This window comes from Gekko japonicus, unplaced genomic scaffold (assembly GCF_001447785.1).
Source record: "Gekko japonicus isolate JY-2015 unplaced genomic scaffold, Gekko_japonicus_V1.1 scaffold1477, whole genome shotgun sequence".
Lineage (NCBI taxonomy): Eukaryota > Metazoa > Chordata > Lepidosauria > Squamata > Gekkonidae > Gekko > Gekko japonicus.
In genome coordinates this window covers 141,785-163,031 of record NW_015161995.1, presented here as the reverse complement: position 1 = coordinate 163,031, position 21,247 = coordinate 141,785, and the positions used below count along the sequence as shown (strand labels likewise).

At 47.0% G+C, this 21,247-nt stretch overlaps 1 protein-coding gene across 1 annotated transcript in view; it reads right to left on the bottom strand.

Moving 5' to 3' along the window:
* The window catches only part of FLT1 (fms related tyrosine kinase 1), a 177,909-nt gene that overhangs the window by 17,483 nt on the left and 139,179 nt on the right, over positions 1 to 21,247 (bottom strand). Inside the window, exons 18-24 of the mRNA XM_015405408.1 lie at positions 18,391 to 18,495; positions 15,533 to 15,646; positions 13,892 to 13,980; positions 6,624 to 6,780; positions 6,165 to 6,262; positions 5,105 to 5,227; positions 2,966 to 3,077 (exon numbers count right to left, since the gene is read on the bottom strand). Of these exons, the coding sequence (XP_015260894.1) occupies positions 2,966 to 3,077; positions 5,105 to 5,227; positions 6,165 to 6,262; positions 6,624 to 6,780; positions 13,892 to 13,980; positions 15,533 to 15,646; positions 18,391 to 18,495 (798 nt within the window). The remainder of the gene's footprint in view (positions 1 to 2,965; positions 3,078 to 5,104; positions 5,228 to 6,164; positions 6,263 to 6,623; positions 6,781 to 13,891; positions 13,981 to 15,532; positions 15,647 to 18,390; positions 18,496 to 21,247) is intronic.

Genomic DNA, 21,247 nt, shown 5'->3' with positions numbered 1-21,247 from the left:
GTAGGTACCATTAATTTAAAATAAAGTCTTATAGTTTCTAGACCTTTTCCTTGAACTTAGATTTCCTTCTGGCCTTCCTTTCCCAGGGTACTAAGAGTTAATTTAGAGGCAAGAACTCCCCCACCTCACCCCAGCAACATATCCTAGACTACCCAAAAGACTGTTTGTCTAAGGAACTGCATGCATGGGCCCACTTCCTCTGTTGTTGTGTCTGTCTCTCCTACCATTCTTCTTTGATGAATGAAATTGTTGTTTCCTTTGCAGGATGGATTTTCTATCCGACATTTTGCATTTTTTTAAAAAAAAATATCCTCACTCAGCATTTTCATCTCAGATGCCACGCTTTGGTTCACGCTGAGACAATGCCTTTGGCATTTGTTTCCCTGTGAGTCCCACAGATCAGTGCAAGGAGGAAGCAGCTGGGAATGGCAAAGGCCTGGTACTGCACGATCCAAGGGGTTATTGTGGCTGGTTGCTATTGCCCTGGGTACCCCCTTCCCCTCCTCCCATGCAAAAAGCTGTGGTCTATCCTTGCAGTGTTAAGAGTATCCGTGCCTCTGCAGAAGTTTCCCGGGCGATTCTTTGTTGTTGTTGGTGATGTGATACAGGGCTGTTTCTCCTCTGTATATTGTATCCTTCAAGGTAAGCTGGAGAACTTTGTTAAAGCAGGTAGGAAATGCCACTGAAGAGGTTGTATCTTCTGGGGTCAAATTCTGAACACAAATTCCTAAAACTGTGCAAGTACATATTCCCTTACTACTCTCAGGAAAGGATCTCCCATCATACAGGATAATGAACCATTAGCATCCATCTGTGTGGGGTGGGGGTAGTGGTGGCAGTGAAATCTGTGGTGCCACTAAGCGCAATGAGTTTACCCTTCAGTCTTGTTTGCTTACAGCAATTGTTATTTTAGCCAAACTCAGTATCATTAACAAACTAACAAATGAAGCACACATACCACTTCAGGAAAGGGAAGTGGAGTGGCACAGACAGGAAACATGGGGCTCTAAATTGTGGCATGTACTCTCCCCCCCCCAACCAACCCCTCCAACTTCCTGTAATGCCATTTTAATGGATCTGTGATTTTACTAAGTTCACTGCTATTCCTGACCACAGGGCAAAGTGCAAGATCGGGCAATTTAAAAGAAAAGAAGAAATAGATAATATATACACCCTATTCAGTAGGGTCAGGGCATCTTGCAATAAACTTCTTACTCTTGAGGAACTATTGCTGTAGTTATAGGCACATGGTATTTGACATAAGACAGATTTGCCAGTAATTACAATAAACTAAGCAGATGTCTATAGGGAACCCATATAGTACAGCTAGAGTATCTATGCATGCAAAATGTACCATATTATGATTTCGCCCCTATGAGGCCAAAAGCTGTCCACCACTGCCACCCATCATGACTGCATCAGAACCTGACTTAGAATCATTCAAGGTGAAGAGGCACCTTGCAGTGTGACAGGGGACAAGGTGAAATGTCCTCTGCACACCCTGAATGCCACTCGAAGGGCTCCTCCTACCCACTGAATTTATGTACATTTCACTTCTAATGATTAAACATGCAGGAAGTGATTTTAGTTGGCCATAATATACACTAGGAAATGGGAAGAAGGTAGATTGTGGTCCTCTTCCACAGGCCATTTTCCAGTGGTCCACCAAGTACCTGCTAGTTATTGGGATCTTTGCAAAGCTGTCAGGAGCATGTGACCCCAATACTACAGCAATTATACTGGCTACCAGTCCATTCCCAAGCCCAATTTAGGGTGTCCCTACATGGCTTGGGACCAGGGTGTCTGAAGGAGCAGCTTCTCCCATATGTTGCTGCTCAGGAATTAAGATCACAGGGAGAGGCCCACCTGACTGCCCTGTCAGTCAAAGAAGCTTGGTTGATGGATAGCCCCAAGATTATGGAACAACCTCCTCAGAGAGGTGTGCCTGACCCCCTCACTTTCAGTATTTAAGATGCAGTTGAAGACTGTTTTATTTAGGACTGCATTTGATTAATTTACTGGCAGACTTAAATTGTGATTTTAATTTTTAAACGCATTCTATTCTATTATTTTATCTACATCATAAGCTGCATCGAGTTCCATAAGGCAGAAAGGCAGCTAATGAATGTTTTAAATAAATAAATAAATAAATAGTAAGAATGCTGGACTAGGTGGATCTAATTCAGAACCAGTAAAGCGCTTTTTATGATCTTAAGCAATAAGATCACTGAACACAGATTGTTTATGCCTTTACCAAAGTCTAGTATGCATTCTTGCTTTTTGCATTTAAAACAAATTATTGGACCATTGGGGATTGGGCAGGTACCCCCACTTCTCAATAGGGGCAGAGCAGAGCAATTGAGAGGTCAGTTGGTCACCCCACTAGGTGGCAGTGTTCCAGCCTTGGTGGGAATCTTATCAGCTACTTGGCCAAGAGCCAGCAACACAGACCTGCCCTAAAGAGGGACAGGGATCAGGAGGGCAATTATGGGGGGGGGGGAAATAAGGAAGGAAGGGGCTAAAAGAGGAAAGTATGAGGCTGGAGCTATCATCCAAACAGCACTCCAGCTCTTGGGGGAAGGCCTGCCCTCATATGAGAGCCAGGAAGCTGTGGGTACACCCACCTCCTCTTTAGGCTGACCTTTAAAATCCAGAGAGAGGCCATTGAGAACAGTCTGGTCTGGACTTTATGCAGCAGACGTTGGGGGAAGAGAAGGATAGAGGTGACTCTTGAACCCTCTCTCCTTTCCACAGTTGAGGCCTTAGAAAGAGCAGGTAAGGAACAGGGCACAGGACTGATTGAAGAGAGCTGGACCTCAGAACCTGACATGGACCTTAACAATTCTAGTAAAAGTAATAAGCAAACAACACAAAACTTACTTTAACTTACTTAAATATTTAATAATGCATTGAGTGTTAGGATACGGTAGATTAACATTTTTTAAAAAATGTGACTGCTGCTTACCTAAAGAAAATATTTCCCACAGCAGAACTCCATAAGACCAAACATCACTCTTAGCACTATAGATTTTGTCAAATATAGACTCTGGTGCCATCCACTTGAGAGGCAGACGTGCCTGTAACAAAATCAAAGATTCTTGACTGCTCAGGGAACTCAGGAGTTAGCCTGAGAATGCATATGTTGTTTTACAGAATTATATTTAGGCTGGAATCCTAAGAAGTAGGGAGTAAATCCCATTGACCTCAATGAGACCTGTTTCTGAGAATACCTGCTTAGGATTGCACTGCATGTGATTTAGGTTTCCCCATGAAGACTGATGGGTCCTATGTAGAGAAGAGGAAAAGTAACCTTAGACTGAATCAACAACATGCGGAGTTGGATCCACAGGTGCTGTTCTACATTCAGAAGGTATCTTCTGCTCATTAAAAAAATAAACAAACTATTTTACAGCTCATGCCAGATGAAACTGAAAAGATGTTCTGTGTGGGCAGGAGTTTGCCCAATCTTTTTTGTGCAAGCTGAAGCATGCAAAACAGTATAACATATCATAGCACTGTGTGAATCCTTGCACAAACCTTTAGTTTGTGGATTCTGTTTTACATTCGTATGTGTGTGTCTCCTAAGTAGTTTGGGGAGATTTACTGTGGAAAAGTGAGGTGTAAGTCTTTAAGTAAATAAATAAAATAACCTTTTATGCAAGCCCTTAGAGCAGCTTTGTCCCTGGCCAAAAAATGTTGGGGAAATGTAACATTGTACTTTCCACAATAACCCAGCTGTGCAGTCCCACAGGGAGAAAGGGAAGCCATTTCCAGAAGGTCTAACTAACTTGGACTTTAGTTGATACCCAAATAGAAGCCAAAGATATTCTAGGCAGCCTTGTTCTTAGCTGGCACAAAAATAATGGTGGGGGAAGGGCCAGAGGTGTGAATCCTCGGGTGTGAGTCAAAGGGTTCTTTGGCCTAGGGTGTGCAAGCTAGGGAGGCCATTTTACCTGTTACAGTGAGCAAATGCCCAGATCTGCTCCCCCCCCCCCGGCTTCCTCTGCTGCTTGATGGAGCAGCAGAAGCAAAAGGGGGGGCGGAAGAGTATCAGCATTGCGCAATCTCACTGTGTCACTTCCTGGTACATACCTGGAAGCAACAGTATGGTGTCACACAATGATCTCTATTGTCAATTTGGGAAGATTTGGTAGATTTGGGAAACTTGGTAGATTTGGGAAATTCCTAGAGGTTTTTTGTAGGCTGCTTTGGGTCTTTCTGGAAAGAAAAGCAGCCTAAAAATGCTTACATTTAAAAAATACCATGATTCTATGTCAGGGTAGCTAAGAGCAGGTGTGTATGAATTATGCAAATCCAAGCCAATTTGCAGTTTGTTTAGTATAATTTATTCTGCTGTTTCTGGAAGGAGCAACATTGGCCTTAGAGATTTCGCCAGGCATTTCATGTATACCTTTAAGCCTTTCTTTACTGCACAGTAGACTCGATTTCTTTAAGAAGCTGAATACTGAGATTTTCAGAATGCGAAATACTGCGCCCAATTCTTGATGAAGCATTTTTTCTCCATCTGCAGAACCACACACAGCCGTGGATTAGGTCTGCTGTAGTTTATCTGCTCATGGGATGTTGCTCCTTAACCCTCCACTGATCCTTCCAGACAGTGGCATTTTTCTCAGCTTCAGATCAAAGGATATCTAGTCACATGTTTTAAGGTGAGTTCTACAAGTGAATGACGACAGGCTCTGGAACTGAATCAGTAGGTCTTGGGGCCAAGTTTGGATGAGCCCTGGCTGGAATTTAAGCCCTGCTAAACCCTGATGAAAAAAGGACAAGCTCCCATTTTCCTTTGCACGAAGAACTGAAGCCCTTTCACAGCTTCATTTGGCAAGGCTAGCCAAGGAGCAAATATCAACACGTAAACTATTCAAAAACCGGTGCCTGGGGAGCATTTCCGAGCATTGTTGGGAAGGATGCAAATGGTCCCTGTGTATACAACTCATCTGGATTGCTCATCTTCACATAAAAAATCCACGGTGGCTTTCAGGGGCCTTTTAAGTGCAGGGAATGTAAACATTTGCAGAACATTTTTGCAAGCGGTACAGCCTGATAAACAACGGGGCAAATAAGGAGCAGCAAGAAGACTTACATCGCCTTTTCTCACATAGTCAGGATTCTTATAAATATCTCTTGCAAGGCCGAAATCACAGATTTTCACCACATTGTTTTCAGATAAAAGGATGTTTCTGGCTGCTAAGTCACGATGAATGCACTGCAAGAAAACAGTTGCACAAATTCACTGAAGTTCCTTAATTCTTTACACAAGCTTCCTGCATCTTTTCCATGATTCCATTTCATGTTTTCTTATGAAGCAGCCTAAAGGTTGATTATAATAGGAGCTTTTTAAATGTGAGGCACTTTTCCAAGTAGATGCTTTTTGAGAATTCAAATAGATGCATCGTTAACCTGTAAACTATTACAAAGAGAGGCATAAAACTGTTTTAGATTCTGTAGTCAATGTAACTTGAAGCACATAACCAAAATGAATCAGGACTTCAGGGTGGGTTCCAATGACTGGTTCCTCTACCCCCACTATTTTGGGACTTTTTCAGCACTGAAAGAGACCACAACAATCTCCAGGAATCCAAAATGAATTTAAACAGAAATATGGATCTGGTTTTTTTTAACTAACCAAACCAGAAGCTCGCCTTTTAAAAATATCTGTAAAAAAGAAAAGCTGAGATTTTCACAGTTCTGAAGAACACTGTAAATTCCCATGTTGGACATCAGCTTCAGAGATTCCAGGCCACATTCTTCGCAAATCAGGGTGCAACACCATTTCCAGTCACTACGGGAATGCTGTCAAAAACAGATCTCCCTATGGTGAGTGATTCATACCATTGTGTCTCTATCTGTCACCACAATGACATTTCATGTCCCAACTCTACATAGCTGGCAGTTGCTGGAGGAGCTGTGAGACCTCATAGTTCGGTAAACAAACAACATAAGTCAAATGAGGCCTGCACAACTTGAGCCCCTTTTATGGAGATGTAGCCGCCAGTTATGTGCTGTGGCCCAACTTGTGCTCAACTACCCAATGTTTCTGTTTGCCTAGAACTCCCAAAACAGAGGGGGCAAGACAAAACACTATCTTTAAGTACTACCAGCAGTGTGCTTCTTGGAAGGAAAATGCTCAGGAACACACCAACCTTCTGAGATGACAAGAACTCCATGCCTCTGGCCACCTGGAAACTGTAAGAAATTAGGTCTTCCATGGTGAGGGGCCACTTGTAAAAATCATCAGCATCTGAAATGAATCCAGCGGATACAAGATTAACATGACTTTGTTCTGTCAGCATTTAAATGCACTCCAAAGAATGTCTGCAGCTCGTTTTACTAGGGGGAGGGGGAGGGGAGACAGCATTTCTTCCAAGTTGCTGAGAACCTCTCCCAAGGACAAGGAAGAGCCCAATGAAACAGTCACACACCTTCCTGTTGGATTGTGTAATGCTCTAAATAAGCTTATTTTAAACTATCTTTTCTGGGATCTAAGTATCTCCCACGGATGTTTACGGGAGTGATAAATGGAGAAAGAAAATGTCAGAGATGCAGAGCGTGCTATAAAAATATCATCAGCTGCAGACAAAAAGGAAGGAATTAATGCGTACCCTCCTCTTCCTCCTCCACTTCATTTAAACTTTTGTCTTCCAGAAACCCAGAGCTTGCTAAACTCTCGTTACTTGGGATGCTCTCCAGTCTCCTTTTTTTACCACCAGTTGGCTCAACATCCTTCTCTGTCATCAGCTCTACTTGAATGGATGTGTCCTTTGAAACAAGAAGAGAAATCAGTTTGGTAAAGTGCCACAGGACAGAAGAGGCGAACAAGAGACCAAGAACCAGTGTCACAACCCAGCCAAAGCGAAGCATTTTTGGTTTCAATGGTTAGAGTAAAAGTGATTGTCTCCCATATCAAAATCACCAGGACTTAGCTTTGGCTCACTTGTGCCACCAGGTTTTTATGTGGCTCCATTCAGTGATGCAAGAAATTTTCTGGTGAAGTTTAATCACTTCTCACCATTAACCTATGATCACCTCTGCAGAACATTTATTTCCTTCGATATGATTCAGGCAATTCAGTAAAGCCACAGGACATTATCAGCAAAGGACCTTTGATCTCTGGACCTTTCCTCTCAATTCCAGGTTGCTAGACAATTTATCTTGGGGGGAAAATCCCAAAATAGACATACAAAGCTGTCTTATACCAGTTCTCTCAAAATCAGTACTGTCTACACTGACTGGCAGTGGCTTACCAGAGCCACAGGTAGAAGTCTTGCACATCACTTCCTATCTAATCACCTCCTTGGCATCTTCTGCTTGCAAAGCAGATGCTCTACCATGGATCCCTGGGCCTATCAGACAATGATAATGAGCAAAAGCCACATTAAAGTCTCCTACAAATCCCACATACAATATTTCTGTCTTTAGATGTTATCAATTATTGAAGGCTCTGGAAAGGCAGAGATAAAATCTCAGGACTATAAAGGGATTAAAAACCATTAATGATGGCTAGAAAACCATGTTGTACACAGACTAGGCAGAGATAGGATCACAAATGGATACAAAATAAGTAAAAGAAAACACAAGAACATCTAAGATAAAATGGACTTGGAAGAAAATAGTAGCACAAATGACTTCTTTCTTAAAATCACCTAATGGGGTGGGTCTAAGACCATTTCCTATTGGTCAGGGGTGACTGGGCGTGTTTGATAGAGGGGTCACATGGCCATACTTGGGCATTCCCATTTCCAGGGTGGAGTGCAGCAGGTGGAAGTTCAACAATGCCATAGTGGGTGGCGTTGGAGAAAGGACATCCAGTGATGCACAAGGGCACATCATCTGGTGATGTGAAAGGGGGCAGGACTATTCAGGCAACTTTTGGTGATAGTGAGATGGGGTGGGGTTAGACACATCATTTCCAGTGATGGGGAAGGGTTGTCACTAAAATGCAAATCACCTAATTAATATGCAAGGTGTTCTGGGGGAGTGGCCTGACCATGTCACTTCCGGTAATGCAGGAGGAGGCATGGCTAACACACAGCATGTCTGGTGATGTGGCAGGGTGTGTGGCCTATTATGCAAATTACTTGCTTCAGAGTCAGTCTTCTCAATGTTGCACTCTTGTAAGAATGGGGTTGCTATGAAAAGGAAGCCCTGAGCTGGATAGCCCAGGCTAGCCCAATCTCATCAGATCTCAGAAGCTAAGCAAGGTTGGCCATGGTCAGTATTTGGATGGGAGACCGCCAAGAAATTCCAAGGTCACTACACAGAGGCAGACAATGGTGCACCCCCTCCAAATGTCTCTTACCCTGAAAACCCTACAGGGTCACTATAAATTGGGTGCAACGTGACAGCAGCAAAAAAAGAGAAGAAGGCAATGGCAAACTACTTCTCTCTTGTCTGGAACACCCCATGGTTTGTGTAATGTATTGAAATGATTACATGAATCACCTCATAGGACTCCCATGTTAAGCTTCGAGCCAGACCAGGGCTCCTCTGAGCGAACTTCCTATTGGTCACTTCGTAACAGCGACCAATCAGAACGATACCATTCCCTAGGAGGGAAAGACTCCCATTGGTCTTTATTCTAGCAATCTCATTGGTTGTTATTTGTAAATAGGCGTGGCTACATTAGCCCGGTTATGTTTAAAAGGAGCATAAGCTCCCACTGTTTTCTGTTCTGGTTTCTTACTGAGTTAGTGCTTGCTCGTTACTTCCAATAAAGCTGAATCACTTGCTGAATCACTGTACGAGTCCTTTGTTAGCGCGATCTAACAATTGGCGACGAGGATGGGATGTTAGAGCAGGTAGGCAGCCCTGCGGACATCCACACTTCGGACTCGGAAGAAAGCGGGCAGAGCACAGCAGCCGATCCGGCGGAGGCGCCACCAGCTCCGGTGCCCAAGTCTCCCCCGATGGCTGGAAGCCAGAAGTTCGAGTGCTTCGAACCCTCCTCAGAAGACTGGGACTCCTACCTGTCCAGGTTCGAGTTCCATCTGGAGACCCACGACATCACCGATGAGGCGAAGAAACGAGCATGCCTCCTGAGTTCCTGCGGGAAGGGGACCTTCGACATAGCCAGGTCGTTGGTGGCCCCAACTGATATAAAGACTGTCACCTACGCTGACATCACGGAGAAGCTTAAGGCTCACTATTCTCCACAACCGTCGGAGATCGCCTGCCGGCACGCTTTTTACAAGCGGAACCAGGCCGGAGGCGAGACCATCGCAGATTTCGTGGCGGCCCTTCGCAAAGCCGCACGGCCATGTAATTTCCACAACGTGGAGGAAGCCCTCAGAGACCGTCTCGTCTGCGGTCTCAAAGATGAAAGGCTGCAACAGAGGCTGTTCGCCCGCACCACCCTGACCTGGGCAGTGGCCTACGAAGAGGCCGTGGCCGCGGAAGCAGCGGAGAAGTCCACGAAGGAGGTCCGCCAGCGGGTGGCAGAGCCCAGTATACACGCTCAACGAGACAGCGAGGGCGAAGACGCGGATGATGACGTCAACGCGGTTCGAGGCAAGCGGACCCCAGCGAAGACTACCAACGTCAAGCCTTGCTCCGGTTGTGGCGGGAAGCACCAGCGCGGCTCCTGTTGGGCTCGTGATGTCGACTGCAGAGCGTGTGGGCGGCGTGGTCATCTGGCCAGAGTCTGCAGATCAGCGAAGAAGGATCCCTCAACTAACAACCGGTCAGCGCAGAGGGGCACTCCAGTCAGCACCCAAGGCAAGACCCGTTCCTCAGCATCGGAAGCAAGCTGCCAGTTGACGGCGACCTTGTCGAGCGCATCGGCCGTAAATCGCACCAGCAGCCAGGGCAAGATCACCGTGACTCCACTCCTCGACGGCCGACCCTGTACAATGGAGGTGGACTCAGGATCGTCCGTGACGGTGATTTCTGCCGCGTCCTGGCGCCAGTTGTTCCCGAACCGAAGCCGGCGGCGGCTCCAGCCTGCGGGAACCAGAGTGTCCGACTTCCAGGGCAACCGAATTCCCTTGGCCGGACGGGACTCTGTTACTGTTGAGTATAAGGGGAAATGTGTTAAACTGTCATTCCTGATTGCAGAGGGAGACCGGGTTAACCTGCTAGGGTTAGATTGGTTTGAGCCATTGGGCATCGGTATTTCTGGGATTAACAGGATGTCTGAAAATAAATGGGGCATGCTGTACGACCTGTTCCCTGATGTATTTGCCGAAGGGTTGGGAAGGTACAAGGGCCCCCCGGTTGCGTTTGACTTAGATCCGTCAGTCAAACCTATTAGGTTGAAGTATCGGAAAGTACCTGTGTCTCTCAAACATAAGGTGGAAAAAGAGATTGACAAACTAGTTGAGCAAGGGGTTTTAGAGCCAGTACCATACAGCAAATGGGAGACCCCGATCGTAACCCCTGTCAAATCAGATGGGTCCATACGACTATGCGCCGATTACAAATGTACGATTAACAAGGCGCTGCAGCAACATTCGTACCCGGTCCCGGTAATAAGCCACATTTTGGCTTCCCTGGGGGGTGGCAAGATTTTCGCCAAATTTGACCTGGCCCAGGCATACCAGCAGTTGCCTGTCACCCCGGAGGCTGCCGAGGCCCAAACAATTGTAACCCACCAAGGGGCTTTTAAAGTGAACAGGCTGCAATTCGGGGTCAACGTAGCACCTGGGATTTTTCAGGGCCTCATGGAACGTCTACTAAGGGGGGTACCTGGCACAGTGCCCTATTTTGACGACGTGCTGATTGCGGGCGGGTCTGAACAGGAACTACTGGACCGGGTTAAAGAGGTCCTCAGGCGTTTTCAAAATGCCGGCCTCAGAGTTAAGCGCTCAAAATGCACGCTCGGGGTGGAAAGTGTGGACTTCCTGGGGTTTCGCATTGACGCAGAGGGAGTCCACCCCACGGATGAGAAGGTATCTGCAATCCAAAACGCCCCCAGGCCGGTGAGTAAGAAGGAGCTCCAATCCTTTTTAGGACTCCTGAATTTTTATCATGCGTTTTTACCGCATAAGGCATCAGTGGCGGCCCCTTTGCACGCGCTTTTGCACAAGGAGGCAAAATGGAAGTGGGGGCAGGCCGAGGAAAAGGCTTTTGTGGGAGTCAAGGAGCTGCTGACATCTAATGCCGTACTCACGCATTATGATGAACACAAGCTCCTGGTGTTAGCTGCTGACGCTTCACCGTTTGGAGTAGGCGCAGTTTTAAGCCATCTGATGCCTGATGGGAGCGAAGCGCCTATCGCTTTTTATTCTAGATCACTATCTGCGGCAGAGCGGAACTATGCCCAGATAGACAAGGAGGGTCTGGCGTTGGTAGCGGCTGTCAAAAAGTTCCATGATTTTATTTTTGGCAGACGATTTTTGCTGGTCACTGACCACAAGCCGCTACTGGGGATTTTTGCGCCCGATAAGCAATTGCCAAACATCATGTCCCCACGCATGCTTAGATGGGCGATATTTTTGCAGGCTTATGATTTTGACTTAGAGCACCGGCCTGGGAAAGCGATTGGGCATGCGGATGCCCTCAGCCGGTGCCCGGTGCCGGACATTGGCGCAGACCCTGCCCCCGCCTGTGAGGTCTTGGCAATTGAGGAGCTTCCTCGACCCCCGGTATCATCCAGGGACATTGCAGCACACACGGCCAAGGATAGCGTGCTGTCCCGAGTATTAAACTGGGTTTGGAGGGGGTGGCCGGTTGGAAGCGTTGAACCGGAGTTCGGCCCTTACAAAAGCCGTCAAAATGAACTATCCATTTCTAAGGGCTGTGTATTATGGGGGAACAGGGTGGTGGTTCCTGACAAACTCAGGACGAGAGTGTTAGAGTCGCTGCACGAGGGTCACCCCGGTATGGTACACACCAAAGCGTTGGCCAGAGGGTATGTCTGGTGGCCGGGGCTGGACAAAGAGATCGAAGAATGGGTACGAGGGTGTCCCAAATGCCAGCAAGTCAGACCCGATCCCCCACAAGCTACACCCCAAGGCTGGGAGTCATCTGGTAAACCCTGGGCCAGATTGCATATAGATTTTGCTGGCCCTCTCCAAGGGCAAATGTTCCTAATTGTGGTGGACGCTATGTCCAAATGGCTGGAGGTCGTGCATATGAAATCGACCACATCACTTGCTGTGATCCATGCGCTCCGCCGACTTTTTGCCACCCACGGGTTGCCTGACGTCATCGTCAGTGACAACGGGCCTCAATTTGTGTCTGAGGAATTTAGGCTCTTCCTCACGAGTAATGGCATACGCCAAATGACTTCGGCCCCTTTCCATCCGGCATCTAATGGCCAAGCCGAACGGATGGTCAGGACGGCCAAAGAGGCCCTGGGTAAAATGGACGAAGGGGACTGGAGCCAGAGGCTGGGCTCCTTTCTTTTGCTGCAGCACACCACCCCCTGTAGTGCTACAGGCCGTAGTCCGGCCGAATTGTTAATGGGGCGGAGACTCACGACCCGTTTGAACCGAATGCACCCAGACCTCACAGAAGATCAGTCCGAGCGTACCACTGCGCAACCGAAGGTGCGCATGTTTGAAAAAGGGGACAAGGTTTTCGCACGAAATTATGCAAACGGGCACTTATGGCTTCCTGGGGTTATATCCGACTCTGTGGGTACTCGAATGTATGTGGTGCAGTTAGCTGACGGTCGAATATGGCGGCGCCACATAGATCAGTTAAGGAGACGTTGGGCTAGGGACAGCGCTGACTCTCCGACGGCTGAATCCCCTGATGTCGAGTGGACACCCCCAGAGCAGGCGGTGAGTACCGAAAGGCCCGGTACTGTCCCCGAGTCAGGGCAGAACCCTGTGTGCGGGGCTGAAATCCCAGTCGAGTCTGTGCCTGATCCAGGCTGTAGTGAACCCCACTCTGACCCACAACCTTGTCTGCCCGTGGAGCCTGCACCGCTCCGCAGGTCCCAGCGTTCGCGGCAAATGCCGACTTATCTGAAGGACTATGAGTGTAAATACTGTTGGAATAACTGATGTACAAAGGTTGATTGTATGTATGTAAATAATAAAACAATTGGGATGATGGCTTAACTTAGGGGGGAGGAATTGTAATGTATTGAAATGATTACATGAATCACCTCATAGGACTCCCATGTTAAGCTTCGAGCCAGACCAGGGCTCCTCTGAGCGAACTTCCTATTGGTCGCTTCGTAACAGCGACCAATCAGAACGATACCATTCCCTAGGAGGGAAAGACTCCCATTGGTCTTTATCCTAGCAATCTCATTGGTTGTTATTTGTAAATAGGCGTGGCTACATTAGCCCGGTTATGTTTAAAAGGAGCATAAGCTCCCACTGTTTTCTGTTCTGGTTTCTTACTGAGTTAGTGCTTGTTCGTTACTTCTTAATAAAGCTGAATCACTTGCTGAATCACTCTACGAGTCCTTTGTTAGCGCGATCTAACAGTTTGGGTTGCCATAAGTTGGTTGAGACTTGACAGAATATTATTCTTTAATTCAAGGATTGGGGAAGAGAAATTCTAAATCTAACTGCACTTAAACCTGGTCCCAACATGACATACTTGTACTTGTCTCTTCAAGGTGACCCTCTTCAAACCTCATGTAATTTCCTCATGTAATTTGTACAAAACCTTGCACTGGAACTGAGGCTACAGCAATGCTACAGAATACTGTCCCAAACTGCTGCATTGGACTAACAACTTGGATTTTTTCCCCCTGCATTTCTACAGCAAGGCTTGCTGCAAGGATCTCTGTACGCTTGCTGTGCAATCCTAAAATTAATTTCCTGGGAGTAAGCCCCATGGAAGAGACTTGAGTAGGATTCTAAGTAGACCTTGATTCTTTTTTGTCTTCCTCAACAAGGCAAAACCGAAGGGACTTCTCGCATTAGCAAACAGGTAGGATGGAAACAAAGGGGGCATTTGTAATTTTTACCTTGTTTGTGGAGAAAAAAATCCTTTTGCTCTTCAAGTAGCTTGACAAATTTCCATATTTGCAATATTCAACAATCACCATTAGTGGCCCTGTGAATAAGGGCGATACATTTTTAGTGAAGATTTGTTTTCAGTGCACCCTTTGTATTACCTCACTCTTAAATTTTAAGGCTAAGCTATAATTTAAATAATTTAGAATATCATTTATTTTAAAGAAATCCATGTTGCTTTCACTGCCCTGGTCTTTGTTTCATCTTTTCTTTCCTGACAATTGGTAGAGGGGTTTGATCCAAGTTAGATTTCAGGCCCATGATTCATAACTGTATTTACACCTAAGCCCATCAAAATTAAGGTGAAAGAACTACCATAGTTAAGCAAAATGATGTCAAAGCTATTTTATGGGCAAGTGCAGTAATGTTAATAGCCCGTCTTACAAGCCATTTAGTTAGTAGGAGAGTACGGTATACATTTTCTATTTATTTATTTATTTCCTTTATAACCCATGGGTCTTAAATGGAGATCATGGTTGCCAACCTCCAGGTAAGACCTGGAGTTCTCCTGGAATTATAACTGATTTCCAGACTGCAAGGATAAATTCCCCAGTGAAACAATTGTAGCTTCAAAGGGCAATCTTTATGGTATGCCATAGATTCTAAATGAAATCCCTCCCCAAATGATTATTTTATTAATTTATTAAAACCTTTGTATCCTGTCTTTTCCCATGGTTAAAGGCAGCTTACAATAACTGTCAAAACATCTCTAGCTAAAACTAAAAACAAAGTAGCAAACCCCAAATCTCTCCCCACCCACCCCCTTAAAAGATGCCTGCTATTCACATAGGGTTACCAAGTCCTTACCTTGCGCTGGCAGGGGGTGGGAGGGAGCTTTCTGGGAGTGGGGCGGTGGGGACGCAACGTTCCCAATGCGATGGCATCACGTGGAAGTGACATCACACTGAGGACATCATGTGGTGATGATTTGGTTTTGGGGCAAACTCTATGGTAAAATTGAGCTCAAACCATAGACTTTTGCCCCCAAACCAGAGCATCGCCATGCGACATCTCTGGCATGATGACAGCATTTCCACATGACATCATCACATTGGGCATGTCACATGGGATCATGGCTGTTAGGGGCGGAGCTTGCCCCTGCCGGCCAGCTGGCCAGCGACAGGTAGGAGCCCACAGAATTAGGGGATTACCCCACTCCCACCTGGGGACTGGTAACCCTCTATTCACACCCCCTCAAAAGCCCTGGCAAACAGGCAGGCCTGGCAGGAACTCCTGAAGATCTCCAAGGAGGGTGCACCTCTCACCTTTTCAAGGAGCCCATCCCACAGAGACAGAGTTGGCACCACTAATGGGGACCCAAAGTGGGTTACATCATTCTCCCCTCTTCCGTTTCATCCTGACAAAAACCCTGTGAGGCAGATTAGGCTGAGAGTGTAGAACTGGCCCAAGGTCACCCAGTGAGCTTTCATGGCAGAGGGCAGATTTGAACCTGGGTCTTCAAGATCCTAGTCCGACACTCTAATCACTCCACCACACCAGGTTGCAATCTAGTTATATAAATGTAGTTCAGCTGAGCACAACTCTGAGAACTAAGCTCCAGCAAATGAGAGCACTGTGCTTAATCCGGGTACCTCCGCTCTTTGTGCAAGCTCCCAGCAGATTCACAACATTAAGGTGATGACCAATATGGATCAGGATCTTCAGTTCATTCATCAGAGCTTTATACTCACTGGCTGTGGCTCCTTCTGCAAGGTCAGGGGAAAGCACACACACACACATTTACTCTGGAGAAGTCAGTACCAAGCCCTCTACTCTAGCTCAGTTCATTGCCTCATCCCTTCCATGCACACATGCCCCATGCTGATCACCACCTGTGGCCTGTCAGTTATGGAGACTTTTTAAGCAACCCTTCTTTGAAGATCTGGCAGACTTTGCACCAGAAACTTGTCACATGAACACATAAACTGAATCAGACTTTTGGTCCATCAGTATCAGTACTGTCTGTTCAGACTGGCAGCAGCTCTCCGGGGTCTCAGGCTGAGGTCTTTCACTCCCTGGTCTTTTAACTGGAGATACTGGGGACTGAACTTGGGACCTTCTGCTCCCTCTCCAATGACATTTTCCTATTATACTGATTTTGTTCTGCTGACTCGTCAGGCCAACTCTGTCTGCATCTTGTAACCTTGGAAGCTGGATCCTCTGTCTGCTGATAGCTTCAAATCCCATTTCTTTCTCTCCTAGACTTAAGCATTTGACTCCTGGAATGATGTCCTTCTGAAGCTTCTGATCCTGACTGGAATTCTAAACTTCCTATGGATCCAGGAATTTGGGTGGTTTCCTATACACAAATGGGACCAGCTGTGTCTCTCAGCACTAGAGCTGAGTCCAGCCAGTTGGCTCTGCACAGGAAGGCCAGCGAACAGTTTTCAGTGATATTCACAATAATAGATCTGGGCAGGGCTCTTTTTGTAGAAAAAACCCAGCAGGAACTCATTAGCATAATAGGCCACACCCAACAGCATAAACTCATTAGCATATTAGGCTACACCCCTGACAGAACAGCTCATTAGCACATTAGGCCGCACCCCCATGTTACTAGAAGTGTGGTCATCCAGCCACACCCACCTTTTGCTTCTTATTCTGTTTACCTTGTTTGTGGTCAAAACCCAGGGCTTTTTTTGTAGCAGGAACTCCTTTGCATGTTAGGCCACACACCCGTAATGTAGCCAATCCTAATGAGTTTCTGCTGTTGGGTGTGGCCTATTATGCTAATGAGTTCCTGCTGGGCGTGGCGAACTCGGGAGCCAGCCGGAACTCCGTTCCTCTGCGTTCCTGCCCAAAAATAGCCCTGGATCTGGGTATGGATCCAAAACATCACTTTCTGCTGGCAGAAAGTACTGCTGTCCATGAGAAGAGGGGTGATGACTTTCACTGATTATTAGGGCTGCCAACTCTGGGTTGGGAAATTCTCGAAAATGTGGGGGGTGGAGCATGGAGAGGGTGAGGGTTAGAGTGGGTAGGGACCTCAGCAGGGTATAATGCCATTGAGTCCACCTTCCAAAGCAGCCATTCCCCCCCCCCCAGGGGAACTGATCTCTGTAGTCCTGAGATCAATTGTAATCGCTGGGAGATCTCTAGGCCCCACCTGGAGGTGGGCAACCCTACTGATTATACCCACCTCCTGCAGATCCCCACTTCACCCCCAAGCTGTTCACTGAGGCTCCTTTGTCCTTCAAGGAACAGTGTTTCAGGAAATTCTGCCAGCCACTGCAGGTAGAAGGAAAGCTCTTTTCCATTAGCAGAGCTATGCTCAGGACTGTGGCTACAGTGGGGCATTTCGGGGCCAGGCCCCCTGACTTCCTGCCAAGGCCCCCCAACTTCCATCCAGCCCCCAGGCCCCCTGGCTCTCTGGGCCACCTGGAGGACTCCCCACCACCGCCCCTTCCCCAAGCATGCCTTACTTCCCCATGTAGGCAGGCAGAGTGCGAATGCCGCAAAAGTGAGTTTTTAAATTTTATTTTTTTATTTTTTTATTTTGTGACATCAGTGCCCCCTGACTTATTTAAAGGCCCCCAATCCTGCCTACGGGCCTGGCTGTGCTAAAGGCACTTGAGATCCAACCCCTTTGTGTTAGGTAAGCTCTTCTAGGCCTGCACCACCACTGCACAGGGGAAGCTGGAGTTATTTTTTAGTTGAACGGCACCTTGTTTATTATTTCCTGCACAGAATCATATTGGGAGGTGTTGAGCTCCGCCAGCATCTCCCTGGGCTTCAGCTCAATGCTGCCCAGGGCCAAGGGAGCACAGAGTTCTTAAGTTAACACACATTCTGAGTCATTTTTAAAATGCATGCAATGTTATTCTTTTAGAAAATGTGTATGCCGCCTCTACGCTCAAAGAAGCTCACAACTAAATAAACACAAAACAATACCAACAAGTAAATAAAAACAAGGCAAACAAAATAAAAATAAAAACAATTAAAAAGTCAAGACAATAAAACGGGTTAATAAAAGCATGCCAAGGTATAAAAGCAACATGAAACAAACAGAGCAGCCTCAAATAGTACTGATAAAACAGTCCTTAGGGTCGGAACAGACCACAAAATAGATTTTTTAAAAAGAGAAAATATTGTAGGTGCCAGGTGATCCTAGGGGTACCAAGCTCCAGGTGGAGCCTGGAGATCTCCTAGAATTGCTCCAACCAGTTAGTTCCCCTGGGGGGAAACAGCTGCTGTGGGCAGAGTGGACTCCAACGCATGACATTCCTCCTGAGCTTCCTTCCCATGCTCTGCCCCCAAACCTCCAGGAATTTCCCAGGCTGGAGTTGGCAGTCCTAGGCGATCCTTGGGGGAGAAGGCATTCCAAAGGCTCTAGTTACACAGTTACTAAAAAGATCGCAGTCTAAGATTTGCTAGAGACACTGGGCAGCTGAAAAATGAGTGCCCACATTCAGAACACAAAAAAGTCTGACAGAATCATGCTGTACCCTACCTTTCAACATCTTCACAGCCACTACTTTGTATGTGGGTGACTTTTTAATTCCAAAAGCGGCTGCTTGTACTACTTTTCCAAAGGCCCCTCGCCCAAGTGTCTTTCCTACATAAAAAAGAAACCAGGTGTTCTTTAAAAAAATCTTTGAGCACATCCATGTTAACATATGCATTATGTTTTAAAATTCTCTCTAGTTAGATTGTGCCAGAATTGTAATCCTAATCAGGGGAGCCCTGAATTTACCTAAATATTACATATTCACACACACACGCCCTCTACTGTTGCATTGAACCATGCCCTAAACCAGCAGTTTTCATATCTTATATTCCACCAATTACTCTCAAAGATCTTGGGCCCCATGACAGAAACAAAAAGCCCTCTTTTCCCCAGAAGGACATTCATATGTTTAAAGGCATTCTGTTATTACATTTACCATTTACAATAAGTTTGGGGACATAAAAAGAGTTACTACTAGCATGGCAGAAGGTCTCAGATGGATAATCTGTGGTATGTTCTTGACAAAACTGTTGAGGGAGAGCAAATTCTTAGTAATTGTTTTGAAAACCCTGCATCCCACCAATGGTTTGCTTACTACCCATTGAGAACCACTGCTCTCAACCATGAGAAATCTCAAGCGATCAGACACAACATTATGAAAGCATGAAGGCAAATTGGGGGGGCATGGTTGGGCAAGTGGGGGAATGTCATAGGGTTGCCAACTTCAAGTTGGGAAATTCTTGGAGATTTGGGGGTGGAGCCTGGAGAAGGCAGTGTTTGGGAAGGAGAGGGACCTCAGCAGGTATAATGCCATACAGTCCTCTCTCCAATGTGGCCATTTTCTCCATGGGAACTGATCTCTATCATCTGGGGATCCAGAGGTCATTTCGGGGGGGACGCGGGGGGACGCAGTTCCCCCGGGTGAGGTGCAGGGGGCGGGGCACATGACGAAGCCCCGCCCCCCGCTTCCGGCCGCCCCACTTCCGGCCCTCATTCAGCCAGGAGGAGGCAGGAGAAGAGGGAGGGTAAGTTGCTTCCTCCCCGCCTCTCCCCACCCCTGCCTGCCTGGGGCCAGGGAGGGCCTTGGCGGGGCTTCCTCGTACTCCCGCTGGCCTTGCAGGTCCACCACCGGGCCCCTGATGTCAGGGGGTGTGGCATATGCTAATTAGTTATGCTAATGAGTTCCCCTAGCTCTTTTTCTACGAAATGACCCCTGTGGAGATCACTTGTAATTCCAGGAGACCTTCAGGCCCCAGGTGGAGGCTGGCAACCCTAAATACTCGTAGCTTCTCCTGTCTCTCTTTTTTGGTTATTACAGTAAAATTGTCACAGACCTTGGCAAGCGCAGAGGTACACTCTGGTTTCATTTGAACTAACATCCATATTCCAAAAATATTAGGTGAGGCCTAGCAGTGCCATTCATGGTCGCCTGATCAGGATCCGTCTGCAGAGGAGGTCTCTGACCACAAGTAAAACTTGTGTTGGGAATTGTCCAGACTCTTGTATACTACAATAACTGGGAAACATGGAGTAGACAGGAACCACCACCACTAGCCCTTGCTTCATTCATTCATTTCCCTTACTGGCACAGGAATGGACTTTGGTACCCATAAAATCTTTATGAAGCTCCTGCCCAGAGATGTCCCCAGACATTTTGGCGACCAAGTCAGAAAACCTCAGTGGTTCCTCTCATAGTAGAAGTACAATAGTAAATACGATATGGAAATGCTCGGACTTCTTCCCATCTATGTCCCATCCCAAGGGATGTTGGTTGTGGGGCTAGGAAAATGCACCCTTCTCTGACACTGGTGTTATTCAGTGCCAGGTCTATCAACAATAAGACCGATGTGCTCCGTGATTATCTCTTGGAGTCACGGGCAGACCTGGCCTGTGTGACCGAGACCTGGGTAAGAGATGGTGAAACTGCCGCCTTGAACCAGCTTACTCCACCTGGCTTCTCGGTCTTTCACCAGTTGCGGACATATTGGCGAGGGATGACCAGCTCTCTGAAGCCATCAATGAGCTTGCCCCCTGGCACCCTCTGTGCCCCCGCACCAAAGCAGCACCGTGGTATACCATGAAGCTGCAAAGGATGAAGCAGAAGCTAAGACAGCTGGAGCGAAGGTGGCGGCATGTTCATGATGAAGTGTCACAAACATCTTATAGGACACTTATGAAAGCCTATGAGATGGCAGTGCAGGCAGCAAAGAAGGATTTCTATGCTGCCTCCATTGCATCTGCGAGCTCATGCCCAGCCCAATTAGTTAGAGCTATTCGGTCCATTGCGACTCTGCGTCAGGTCAGACCAAATAGTAGGGAATTGGCTATTGGCTGTGAGGCATTTGCGAGCTACTTCGCAGATAAGATCATGGCACTCCGCCAGGACCTCCTGGCTACAATTGAGACAGTAAAGGAACTGGAAGCCCCTTGTCCATCTTCTGGTTCGCTATTGGACCACTTCAATCAACTCACCCGGGAGAAAGTTGATAGGACCTTGGCAGCTGTGAGGCCCACTACTTGCCTCCTTGACCAATGCCCTTCCTGGCTAGTGAAATCTTGCTGGGAGAGCATTCAAGCCCCTCTGGAAGAAATCATCAACTTGTCCCTATCTACTGGTACTTTTCCAGAGGCTTTAAAGGAGGCGGTAGTTCACCCGCTCTTGAAAAAGCCATCATTGGACCCAACGGTCCTGACCAACTACCGCCCAGTGTCGCATTTACTGTTCCTCCTGGGTAAAGTGGTTGTGAGAGTGGTGGCCAAACAACTCCAGGCTTTCCTGGATGATGCTTCCACCCTTGATCCTTTCCAGTCCGGCTTCCACCCTGGCCATGGGACAGAGACCGCTCTGGTCGCCCTTACA